The 13530-nt window shown below is 40.1% G+C and overlaps 1 protein-coding gene across 5 annotated transcripts in view; it reads left to right on the top strand.

Annotated features, from left to right (window-relative positions):
• The window catches only part of LOC134789838 (uncharacterized), a 58283-nt gene that overhangs the window by 20038 nt on the left and 24715 nt on the right, over positions 1-13530 (top strand). The window contains exons 1-4 of one of the 5 annotated variants that reach the window (XR_010144125.1): positions 3228-3367; positions 5132-5322; positions 5736-5988; positions 6768-6908. Coding sequence is in view for 3 of the 5 variants with exons in the window: in XM_063760499.1 (XP_063616569.1) it covers positions 3050-3367; positions 6768-6908 (459 nt within the window). In the remaining 2 variants the exon portion in view is untranslated. Of the gene's footprint in view, positions 1-2924; positions 3368-5131; positions 5376-5735; positions 5989-6767; positions 6909-13530 lie in introns of those variants that run through there. The other 4 variants (XM_063760501.1, XM_063760499.1, XM_063760500.1 and 1 more) reach the window with 4 other exon arrangements.

Raw genomic sequence — 13530 nt, forward strand, 5'->3', positions numbered from 1 at the left:
TTCAGTCTGAAAGGATTAAGTCGATTGGAAGTAATCGTCTTTTCTTCTGATCTGATAATATTACTGAGGGCGTTTGTAAACGTCTCTTATCTCTGATCTTGCTTGGCGGGATGGATTGACGTTATAGTGATTGGATTGTCTTTGTCTTACTGTTTCCGAGATATATAATTTTAGGGAAAATATAATTCATGCATTATCAATGATAATTTATCATGGAGTTAGTTATCAATCAGACACTGAAAAGTAGTTCAAATTTAAGTTAGGTACAAGATTTGAATCATAATATACATACAACGTCCAGAAAGAAAAGAACTGTGGGAAAATAAAATGCAATCACATTCTTTTAAAGTAAATCCATTTGGATACAATTAACAGCAGAAATAACTTAGCAAACGGGGTATTTTGGAGTCATGTCCACATTATTGCGAACAATGACGAAATTTGTCCGATCTCTGCGTGAGTTACATACATAAAAAGTAAGTAAATGATATATTATATAAGTAGGTGCAAAATATTTAAGAAGTTAATGATTTTGGAATTTACACACCAGCGAATCCTGTCTCAATTTTTTTACCGCCGCACAATTCGTCGAGGCAGATGTTCTCTTACATAATGCAGTCCACTCAATAACGTACCTAACACGGCACGGTATGTTACAGTGAAACGTTACAAGTGCAGATCCCCCCTTAGGTAGTGTGCTGTGTGACAATGGGCGAGCAAACTGCACGAGTGCATGAGAGTTCACCATTTTGCTGAGAAAAATGTTTGCGCCTGAGATTTGCTATACCAATAAAACGTGCAGCAACTTTTATAAAACGATAGAGGTGGTAAATAAACTCAAATCTTTTTTTTTTTTTGCAAAAAGGGCTTTCCAGTATTTTTATATTTACTTTTTGTGTTAGCCAACATTTTAATTTATATATTTATCTATTTTTATTTGCCTTATCCAAATAAAACTATTTATGTAACTAATTTTGAAATCTCATTTTAATTGTGTGACATATTGTATGAGAATAATATATACAATTACTTAAATGATATTTTAATATGAATTATGAACTAAGATCTAGCGAAACATTACGGTTTTATTAAGTCTCGTCTCAAAATACATACTAAAAGCATTCGATTTGATGTTCGATTTCTTCGTTAAGTCATAGAGAAATATATTAAGAATAGAGTGCTCTCTCCATACATCAGTTTTGGTACCAAAATGAATATTATTTTCGAAGTCGACACCGAGTAGCGGAATTATCAGTACCGCTACTCGATACTAGAATTCTCTAGTGTCGCGACTCACGAATTGTATTGAACAACAATTTACAACTAGTATTAAAAGCAGAAGTCGTTGAAAATAGAGTTCCGGTTAATCTGGTTATAATATTAGCTGAAAATTGTTGAGCATTAGACTTTTCGGTCGTTGCTACATCTATTGTCAAGTAGCAGTACTGATAATTCTGCTACTCGATGTCGATACGAAAACAGCTCTATGTATTTTTTCTCTATGGTTTGACTGATTTTCAAATTTTGAAACTAGATATCCTCCAAACTCCATCTCCTTTATCGAGAATATTAAGTTAAGCGCCGATCTACCGTCAAATACTTGAGCAAATGCAGATCTCGCTGGATTCCCTTAGGAGGTGGTCATCTTCAATTCTCTGCGGAAGTGATGAACGGAATCGGCAAGTAAAAGGCATTAAATCTGTCTGGAGCGTTCGATTTGCATTGGGAAAATTGCATTTTGGAGTCGTCGGCGACAAGGAGGCGGCTGCAAATGTTTGCGACGCTGGCGAAAGCTTTGCTTTTGGATTTTGCTCCGTTTTGTTGGCGATAGCACGGCGACTAATGTGTGTTCTCGGGACCGTGCAACCTTACGGAATGGGGGATAAGTGCTTGATATTGAATCGGTAAGATTAAATAAAAGTTTCTCGGGTAAGGCTAGTTGGCTAAAACGAACTATTAAATACTGAAAGACCTGGTATAAATAAATATAACCTAACACGTGTTAATATCATTATATACATAAACGCAAACGTTAATGTAACGACGTGTACAATCGAGTTCATAAATATGTTTACATTTTTTCATCTTATTGCAATGGATTAAGGTGAAGAACTGTATACATATTTATGAACTCAACTGTACCTATAGGTAGTAGGAAAGTTATATGCTAAAACTTGTTTACTCGTACCGCGTAATATAAATAGGTTTTCTTACAGGTTTAAAATTCGGTGCGATGTTTGTTCTTTTTTAAGGTTTTTTAAAGTGTGTTCCCCGATTTTCCGTACATGGCTGAACGGATTTGTTTTTTTGCAGTGGCATGCCTGCATCGCCATTAACGCATATGACCAATATGATTTATTTATTGTCATCCCTGAAGAATAAACATATCTGTAATTAGAGTGATGAGAGAGTAACTGGTCTGATACTAATATTTAATACCGCAAACCGCAACTGAGATCGAGTGCTAACTTTTACGAGTCAATCTCTTTTCTGGATAAATTGCATATTTTTTTCTCGAAATGCTTTCAGGATATAACAAATAAAGTAAATTAATTGAAAACCATAAAAGTCGCCGTTTCCGTGCCGTCCCAGCCAACTTGCGCCTTCGTAGCTCGGGAGATGGCTATGAGCAACGAACGTGATAGAACTGATAGACAAGCGCACAGACAGACATTGTTTATAATGTCGAGTACCTAAGCGCTGCAGCAGCTGGAAATCTTTCAAGTGCACCACCATCTCAATTCACTGCACTCGAATCGCGGTTTTCGCGGATGCCGCACATGCACAACAACGATAATATTCCTTGAAACTGTCACTTGCCAAAAAAAATGCCACTGTCAACGCAATTAAATCTACTGCATGGAGGTCCAAATCATATATTAGCAGAATACTGGTAGGTAATGAATAACTTTTAAATCACTGCCGAATCATTTCAAAATTGACAATTAGAAGTATAGGGTTCTTTTGGAAAACGATTACAAATTTACTGTGATATTTTCGTTATGAACTAAATTTTTAAGTGATACCTACTAAGGATAAAACTATAAAAATGGAAATTTGTTGCTTAGAGGAATGTGGTGCAAATTCAGTGCGGCCAGTGTTGGTCGCTCCGAGATGTAATGATGCCGAGTACTACCCTTGTCTTCCGGCGTGCACTAAAACATATTATTGCTGTGACAAACCGAAACCGAAGCATTGTCATAGACACTGTAAGACCGAATATGAACCATGTCCACCGCCTAACAATCATCAGGACTGCTATGTCGTTCGCCCGCCGTCGCCTCGGCCGTGTTGCGAGCCGCATCAGTGTAAACCGACCAGGACAAAGTACATTATGCCATGCTATCGATATGAAGATGGACGCATAGTAAGTAAATCAAAACTGTTATGCTTTGGTTATTTTTGTAGGTGGGCATTTTCATTCTAACTTGTACTTTAAAGCGAGACTTAAGTCGTGCTTCAGTAACGTCTCCGTTACATTCCTGACAAAATGTATGGGATTTGTTGACCGTCAGTTTCGTAACGATTGCTAACCGCCCGTTAATGGTACACAGTTAAGTGAAAATGCCCAGGTATTGGTTCCAGTTATCATTTAATAATAGTTGATGAAGTAATAGTTATTAAACAGCAACTTTGCCGGCTCAACTGTACAATATGTGACGCTGAGTTCAAGGTTCAATTTTTTTTATAGATTAGTACTCGTAAAAAGCTATCTCCTCGCCAAACCCCATGGTGTGAAACCCCATGGTTTGCGAGTAAAAAATGTTAAAGTTCCCATACGTATTTCCTTCCCAAAGGCTCTCATACTCCCATACTATACTCCATAGGTTATTATTACGTTGTTAAAGAAACCCATACCATCAAAAGGGCGTTCCATAACGTCCTAATTTTTCAAATGTTAAAGTGACACAAATTACGTTTTTACCCTTTTTACCACTAATCCTAAGCGAGCGAGCGTAGCGAGCGAGCAAGACCTTCTAAGGCAGGTCAGACTCGGATAGGTTAGGTTAGAAGACTAAGGCGGGAGCTCCTTGGAGTTAAACAATCATATAAACAAAATAAGTCCTTTCGAAAAGATATTATTTTGAGGTTTTAGTTAAAGGATATATGACTATACTTGGTCAAGCAAATCTTGTCAGTGGCAAAAGGCGGCAATTTGAATTTTGAGAAGACTAAGGCGGGAGCTCCTTGGAGTTAAAAAATCATATGTATGAACGAAATAAGTCCTTTCAAAAGATATTATTTTGAGGTTTTACTTAAAGAATATATGACTATACTTGGTCAAGCAAATCTTGTCAGTGGCAAAAGGCGGCAATTTGAATTTTGATTAGCAACACTGCTTTCGAATAATTCCAAAATCGCGTGTCATCTGTGTTTTATCTATGCAATGTGGATCGTGAATGACAGCCATCTTATTTGTTTACATTCTACAATCGTTGCTATTTCAAGAGAAATTTCTGCTGTCATCATTATATATCAATATATTACATAAGATTGTGCAAAGTCAAGGTACCTACAATGTACAATCATGCTCGTTGATCGTAAATATTTGAAAAATTTGAGGTTATGATAATTACATGTTTTGGTTCGATGTACATTGCTGATTTTCTTAGCGCAATATTGGTCTCTGAGTGTTGGCCTACTTCACTTTGCAGTACATTGCTACTGACATACTTTGCTTGACAGACTATATTTTATGAACTGACACTTCTCGCTAGGATAACCTATGTAACGGCCCTTTTTGCGACTACTTTGCTTTTTGTTAATTTAACCGTACACTGAAACCAACTACAAATCTTTTATTTTTATTATTCATTTACTTTGTGGTTGGTTCCAGGAACGGTATGTTCCTACCCGTCACGGATGCCTACCTAAGACGGCGTACATGCGAAACGGAATTCAGGATCAAATCCATGGATACAGGGGTGCAATTAGGTTTCTGTGTGCTGGTGGGAGAGCGCTCGAACCTTCAGTATACACAGCTGTTACACCGCTAAAAGTACATTATAATAAAATAACCCAAGAAGTGCTGCCTATTAAAAAAAGGAAATAAATCTCTTATATAATGAGTAGTAAAGTTACAAGAAGAGTATACATATAATCAAATTACGACCCAGACGACCTTTGGCAGGTTTATCCCCTGCCATCATCTGCATTGAAAAGGAATGGCCTTCAAGATCAAAATGTCGGAGAAAGCGGTGGCATTGCATACATTAGAAAATGTTGGCACGATGCTTGGTGTGGCGACTATCCCAGACCAATTGCCATCAAACCGATGAAGAAGCTGGCTGTAAAAAAAACTAAGAAACAATGATCCTGTTGGTGCGTAGATTCTAGCGTGGAGTTTATTTGCGTCAGCAAGAAATATAATCAGAGTATGATTTTTACTCTTATTTTTATTACTCGCCCCTTAAGATGTCAACCATCGCTGCAAGTGCTACAACATTGCAGTTTTTTTGTAATGTAAGGAAAATTATTCGCAAAAACAAAACGCATGAGCATTACCATGGATCAATAAATATTGGCTTACATTGTGCAAACAGAGCGAGCACAAGATTAAAAAATAATTAATAATTAAAAAAAGATAAAAGTGTGGCTGGTAGATTCATCATGCTCATTAAATTACACATTTTACTAATGTGTGCCTACTCTTTTTTTTTACTTCTTTGTGTCACCAACTCTGTGAATTATTTTGTCTACCGAAGTGAGACTAAACGGGAGTGTCTGGGTTGCAGGTAAACAAGCTCCCCGTCACTGCGTTCAAGCGCAACGGCATGCAGGACCAGGAGCACGGCAAGGTTCAAGGCGCAACCAACTTTCTCCGGCGCTTTCCACGCGATGTAGAGCTCGAATGCGATGTCAGCCCCAAGATCAAAGTGTGTGATCCGGCGAAAGTGCCTGTCTGCGACGGAAAAAACACACTTTGCTGCCATCTTTTGAAAAAAACCATAAAAGTTTCACTTGAAGATATACTAGATGATTGACAATGTACGCTGCCTTTGAATTCTCGTTTGTTATTATAAGTTACAGCAAAGTTATTTATACATTTAAATAAAACAAGGTACGAAGAGAAATAAACTATTGCTAGGTTTGTACTTGAAAGGACACTCATACCGGTTAACTTCCATTCGGTTGTCATCCCATGAATTCGGGTTTCCCTGGAGTTTACGCTTGTTTGACACCTTTAATAAAGGATATATTATTAAAGCCCTTGATCTTTATCCTTATTCGTCCTTAAGCCGGTAACCGAGTCCTAAAAAAGGACTCGTGTAAAAATGTTGAGACCCTTAATTTGATTTCTCTATGTTTCTCTGTATACTAGATGGTTCGGTATATAATGAACTGATTTCCAAATTTATTTTTGCTTTTAATATACTGTTCACTGTAGCTTTATTTAATTTCTGGCGAAAACCCCGTTTTACAACAAACAATACGTATCAAGTCTTATCAGATATGCGAGAAAGCTTTTTGCGCTAAATTTATGTAACAGTTAGACCAAAACAAGTCTGCAACGATTTTGATAGCACACGCTGTGCAAGTGTCATTTTAAACGTCAACCATCTATGAAATGATGACGTATAAATAACACTTACACTGCGTGTGCAATCAAATTCGTCGCAGACTTATCATGGTCTAACTTTATTATTTTTGTTGCAATTCTGTGTACTTGGTAAACGGTTCCTTGTTTTGCCAAAAATCGTTCTGTATAAGATGAAACGATTGGTTATTAGGTATAATTGATTTTAAACATTTTTTTTTTGTTGCAGGCTAACCAACCGACGGTGCTGATGCGGCGCGCCTGCGAAGTGGCAGTCGGCAAGCGCCCGCGCAAGAGGCCCTACGAAGAGAGCCGCTACCTTCGCGACGCTGACCACCAGGAATCACGTTACATTCGGGAAGATGAGGAGGTAAATTCTAAATCATTGACACATCATTCCTGCATCGGTAGCACGTTTAACCCTTAATCAAACGGAACACTTTTTATGAGATTTTTGAAAACTAAGAATGGTTTTTAAGTAACTTGGGTGCGTAGATTACGAAAAAATATATAAAAAGAATTTAAGTGGGGGGGGAAGAGGGGGGTTTTGCGGTGGGAAATAATTTCCCGTTATCCGTTACGGAATAGCAAATATTGAATGAAGTGGGAAATAGTTTCCCATTGTCCGATACGGTTACGAACTTTTTACTAGTTAGTAGCTCCCCCCGGCTTTGCTTGGAATTCAAGTATGATATTTAACGTTATATTCATAAATCAAAGAAATAAATAAAAGAAAAAAGAAAACAAAAAGAAGGCACAGATTTTTTTGTGTAACAGACAACGGGCATATATTTTTATATATGGAAACAAATTAAAATTTAGGTGGAGAACAAACACTGGGAAATAATTTCCCACTTGATAAAACCTACCAATTTTTTTGTAAATCATAAGTTCAGGAACAAACAATGGGAAATAATTTCCCACTTACTAAAACCTTAAAATCTTGGCTAAATCATATCGTTATCACAATTCTTTTCAAGTAAAACACAGGGAAAATAAGTCTAGTTTATGATAGTATTCAGTGTATGCACTTACAAGATTTTTTTTCGCACATAACCTCAAAACACAAAAAAAACTGTTATTGCAAAAAAAATCACGACAACTGACATTGACTTTGACGTATGGTCACAAATGGCGGCCATTAGAAAAGTGTTGCCATTTTTCAAATTCAAAATGTTATTAAGATTTTAAATCTGTATGGTTGGTATCGCTGAGTGCTGCCATCAAAAAGATAAAAAATATTTCGTAAATTAGAATGAAGTGGGAAATAATTTCCCGTTATTTGATTAAGGGTTAAGACAAAAAGCATTAATTGCATATTACACCAGATATCCGTACGTCACTTGTATCGTCGTGGCAATAGTAATATACGAGTAGAGTACCTAATATGTTAACATAATCGAACGAGCGAGCGAAGCGAACGAAGTTCTTAGGGGCACGTCCCGGCATTTCGATGTTTTTAAGCTGAACTATCAGAGGATAGTTTGATACTCAAGAACTTAAGTAAATTTGTTCTTATTTAAATGGAATTGGGTAAACGTGTAGTTGAAGGCATTATATTTTAGTCATTAAATTATGAACAGGCTCGATCAAGGGGTTATTGAGCTAGAAGAGCTTAGAAGGCTAAAATGCTATTTGTGAGGGTTCTTGCTATTCTGGTCATCTTTTTGCAAGAAAGTATGGTCGAGTTTGGTATCAAATGAAAATGCTCGGCTTGCACTTTTATAATATCGTTTTTAAATTTACCATTTTGAAATAATTAGCAAGATAAAAATAAACATAATATAGGTATTTGACATTTGACAGGAAATAATTCGGCTTACCACAGATTCAGTATCAGTTAAGGGCTCAACAGACCTTGTAATATATCCACGCGATTTTTGATCCATTGCCGCCTATAGTGGGACATAAAATAGTAGAAATAAAATAAAATGGAACTCTAAAATTTCCATACTGTAGTTGGTCATCTAGCCGTCGTGAACACGTTTTTCAAAAAGAAATCCGAGCATCTGATCACCTACAGGAGCGGGAGGAGCGCCACTCAGATCGATTACTTTCTCACTCGGAGAGACTATATCGGCAAAGTAGCCACCTGTAAAGTCATACCGGGAGAGAGTCTCACTGCCCAACACCGAGTCCTTGTGATGGACCTGCTCGTCAAGCCCCGAGGCACACACCGGGAGCAGTGCCGTCCCCAAACCCGGTGGTGGCTGCTCGAAGGAACCAAGTCCCATGAGTTGGCTGCCGCTGTCAACGACCTCAGTGTTGTGACGGATGGCCTTTCCGTACAGCAAATCTGGGATAGAACTCAGGCAGCCATCACACGGGCGGCGAAGGCGGTGCTGGGGGTGTCTAAAGGGGGTCGCAGGCTTGACAAGGAGACTTGGTGGTGGGACGCCACAGTCCAGAGGGAGACTAGGGAGAAAAAAAACCTCTTTACAAAGTGGCAAGCGTCCAGATCTCCTAAACACCACGCGGCATACAGGGCTGCCAAACGTGCCACTAAACGAGCTGTAGCCAGAGCCAGACGTAACCACTTGCGCCCTCTGTACGATAAGTTGGAGTTGTCTGAGGGGCAGAAGTTCATTTATAAGTTGGCACGATCGAAGGTCAAAGCGGCGCAGGACATCTCCAAGTGCCGCTGCGTAAATTACCCTCACGGTAACCTGCTATGCGAGGATCGCGCGGTAAAGGAGAGATGGCGCTCTTACTTCCACAACCTGCTGAATAACCAGCACAAAGAGGTGCAACCTCCGGATCTCCCTCCGAATCAAGGACTAGTGCCACCGATAACGCCGGAAGAAGTCGAGGCGGTTCTTCGCCGCATGAAGAATCGGAAAGCTGTCGGAGCCGACGGAATCGCTATAGAGGCGTGGAAGTCGATGGGCTCTCAGGGTGTGAGCATACTCACGGATATTTATAACCGCATACTTCTCACCAGGAAGATACCCAACCAGTGGAGGCTGAGTATCATTACTCCAGTATTCAAAGGTAAGGGCTCGGTGCGGGAGTGTAGCAAGTATCGCGGTATAAAGGTTATGTCTCACACCATGAAGCTCTTTGAGCTCATAATCGATGCTCGGCTCCGACAGGAGTGTACAGTCTCGGAGTGTCAATATGGGTTTCGGCCAGGGTGCGGAACGATGGACCCTGTATTTGCTCTGAAATCAGAAATCAGAAATTATTTATTTGCATTGATACAGTATGGGGATGTTACAATATATGTTGTTACAGATCTTGTACCTAGCTTGCATGAAAGCTTGCAAATTCATCATTATATTCATAAATTTAACACATTCACTGCCCCCAACGCACATGTGCGTTCACCGTCATACAAGTTTGTTCCTAGGCCACGCCCCCTGGCAGTGAATGCGTTAAATAAATATAAAATGTCAAATTGAAATAATTGAAAAAATTAACATAATAGGCATATCACAATACAATTAATAACTAAATATCACTAATTTGAATATTGCTGGCATTCGAGATATGACTTTACGGTGTAAAAGCAACGCTTTGAGAGCCAGTTTGTCATACTGCGTTTAAATGCGTTTCCCTCTAGCTAGCAGCTTTAGTTCCTCCGGGAGATTATTATATACAATGATGCACATATTAAAAAAAAATCTTGTATATCATCTTGCGACAACGAGGGTGGTATAAACGGTTCATAACGTTTACCCTGGTACGCCTTTCAAGGACTTCGCCACGTGTTTTAAAGTACGAGTGATGTGATCTGACAAAATTACATATTTCTCTTAAGTATAGACAAGGTAAAGGAAGGATTTTTAGTTTCTTGAAAAGGGGCACGCAGCTTTCGTCCTGCCACGAATTACTGATGACCCTGACACACTTTTTTTTGTATTTTAAAGATTCTGGCCACTTGCACTGCGTTTGCCCACAATATTAACCCATAACCAAGGACAGATGATACGCATCCATGATAAGCGGTCAATGCTGCTTCAACAGACACAGTGTCTCTTAGCTTTTTCAGTGCAAATACAAAACGACCTAGTTTGTTGCAGATTTTGTCAATGTGTGCCTCCCAGTTTAGGTGCCTGTCAACTGTGATTCCCAGAAAATTAAACGCGTCAACCTCATCTACTGCATTATTATTATGGTTAATATTTAATGGTATACTATTTGCGTTATATAATGTAAATTGTATTAATTTAGTTTTAATAATAATTTAGATCATTGTTATACATCCAATTAATTATAGCTTGTAATGAATTATTTATGTCATGTTCGAAATTTAATTTATTATCACATTTGACTACAAGAGTTGTATCGTCGGCGTACATAATCGTTTTTTGTGTTGTCGCTTTCGATAAATCATTAATGTACAGGAGAAATAATAGTGGGCCCAAAATGCTACCTTGTGGGACTCCACTTTTATTAGTTTTAAATTCAGACCTATAAACATTCTTAGTGATGGCATTGTTTGAGTAAGCAATTCTGTCAACTTCAAGGCATTGCAATCTGTCCTTCAGGTAGTCCTCAATCCAGGCACGAGCTTTACCTCTTACTCCATAATTTTCAAGCTTACTCAGGAGTTTGTCGTGGTTGACGAAATCGAATGCTTTGCTCATATCGAGAAAGACAGATGTAACTAGAGTGTTGTTGTTAATACATTCCGAGATATATTTTACAAGTACTTTTGAAAGTATCGGGACTAGGGTGATAGGCCTATAATTACTGGGGGTCTTGCCTGTCACCGCTCTTAAACAAAGGTCTAACTATGCTCAACTTTAATTTCCTCGGAAAGAAGCCCTCAGTGAATGACAAATTTATTATTGAGGACCCTCATGGAGGGATACAGAGCAAAGAACACGCCTCTACATTTCCTGTTTCTGGACATGGAAAAGGCCCTTGACTGTGTCCCTCGTGAGATGATCTGGTGGGCGCTGCGGTCCAAGGCTTGTACCTGAGGCCTATATTGACATTATCCGGGACATGTACCGCGATTCCGATTCAATAGTCAGGACCGCTGTTGGTGACACCAACCCCTTCTCTGTCACCGTTGGAGTACATCAGGGCTCTGTGCTCAGCCCGTTTCTGTTTAGCGTGATATTAGACGCCCTGTCAGCCAGCATCCGAGACTACCATGAGCAGCCACCGTGGCTATTCATGTATGCTGATGATATCGCGCTGACAGACTCTGATAAGGGCCGACTTGTCCAGCGTGTGAACAGATGGAGGGGGTCGCTGTAGAACGGCGGTCTTAAACTAAATGTGGCGAAGACAGAGTACATGGCCTGCAATAGTACAGATCCTCTACCCGTCCGCATAGGCGTGGACATGGTCAAGCGCACGGATCAAGTTAAGTACCTAGGATCTGTACTTAGCACTACCGAGGACATCGACAGCGACGTCAAAGGTCAAAGCCCGAATATCCGCTGCTTCGGTCAAATAGCGGGAGATGACTGGGGTTATTTGTGACCCCAAAATGCCGATTAAATTGAAGGGACAGGTCTATAAGACCATCATCAGACCTGCCCTTCTGTACGGCAGCGAGACTTGGCCTTTACTAGAGCGGCACAAGCAGGAACTGCGTGTCACGGAAACGAAGATGCTACGGTAGATGTGCGGAGTTTCACGCAAGGATCGCGTCCGAAACGCCCACATTCGGGGTAGTCTTGGCGTCCGTGACATCGCAGACAAACTGCAAGAGTGCCGCCTTCGTTGGTATGGCCACGTCTCGCACAGACCGGCAAGTTACGTGGGTAACAAATGCCTGGCCATGCCGCCTCCTCCCGGTACGGGAAGAAGAGACCGGCCCAAGAAGCGCTTGATGTCGTTAAGGAGGACATGCATGCCAAAGGACTCACCACCAGGGACGCCGAAGATCGGGCAAAGTGGACACGAAGGAGTCGGAAGGCGGACCCCGGGTCCTCGCGCCCCGCGCGGGGGCACAGCCACCAGGATGATGATGATGATGAGTCGGTCAAACAAGTTTGTCAGTAGAAAAAGGCGCGATATTCAAATTTTCTATGGGACGATAACCCTTCGTGCCTACATTTTTTAGCCGCTTTTTTCTATTGACCGAAATGGCTTGACAGACTATAAATTGTTGCCATGTGTAAGCATTTTACGTCAAAAATGTGACAGCTACCATAGAGGTACAATAATATAGAGAGGAAACGGGGGAGGGCCCAAATGACCGAACGAGATACACTTATACAACTTTCAGTAGGAGTAGCAGAGAAAGCGGCACTATTGCTTGTCCTTGTCACAGTCTCACTTTTTGTTTGGTCTCCACCATAAATTTAGTATGGTTTATGGTGGGCAACAAATAACCCGACCGAATTACGTAGATTATTTTTGGTATATTGTAAGGAATCTTAAAACGTGTTTTTTAATATTGTCGCATTGCGTATGTTTTGTTCCTCACGGAGGCACGCGCACACCGCTTCTATAGGATGCTACCTTCTATGGACAGCTACGTAGAAAGTGGCGCCCTCATTTATTAACCGACTTCCAAATCTCAAAATGAGGAGATGTTTTATCAACAAATCAAGCATATACATTAAAAAAAGTGACATTTGATGAAGTGGAACTGCTGATGATGATCAGAACGGAACTCTTCAACGGAGCATAGTTCACGTTAGGCGATTTGTCCTCTTCGTTGTGTTTGTTAAGCAAGTTATGTTTTTAAGCCACATTTTCGTCAAGCTTGAGGTCTGATGATGGTATCCATGAAGAATCGAGGGAACTCCTCAAATCTTAAAGGCATGCGTATGGAGATTTGTGTATTTTCATCAGAAAATCAAGAATTTACATTAAAAACTGTCGCATTTGATGAAGTGGAACTGCTGATGATGATCAGAACAGAACTCTTCAATGACTACACGTATGGCGATTTCGAATTTCGATTTTGACGGAGCTGGCCCTGGAGCCAGAACTGACCCGGATCCGGGCTCTTATCTGGACCTGAACCCGGACCTGGATCCGGACTTGGACCTGGACTTGAACCTGGACCAAGACCTAGACCT

The sequence above is a fragment of the Cydia splendana genome, chromosome 4, assembly GCF_910591565.1.
Source record: "Cydia splendana chromosome 4, ilCydSple1.2, whole genome shotgun sequence".
Classification (NCBI taxonomy): domain Eukaryota; kingdom Metazoa; phylum Arthropoda; class Insecta; order Lepidoptera; family Tortricidae; genus Cydia; species Cydia splendana.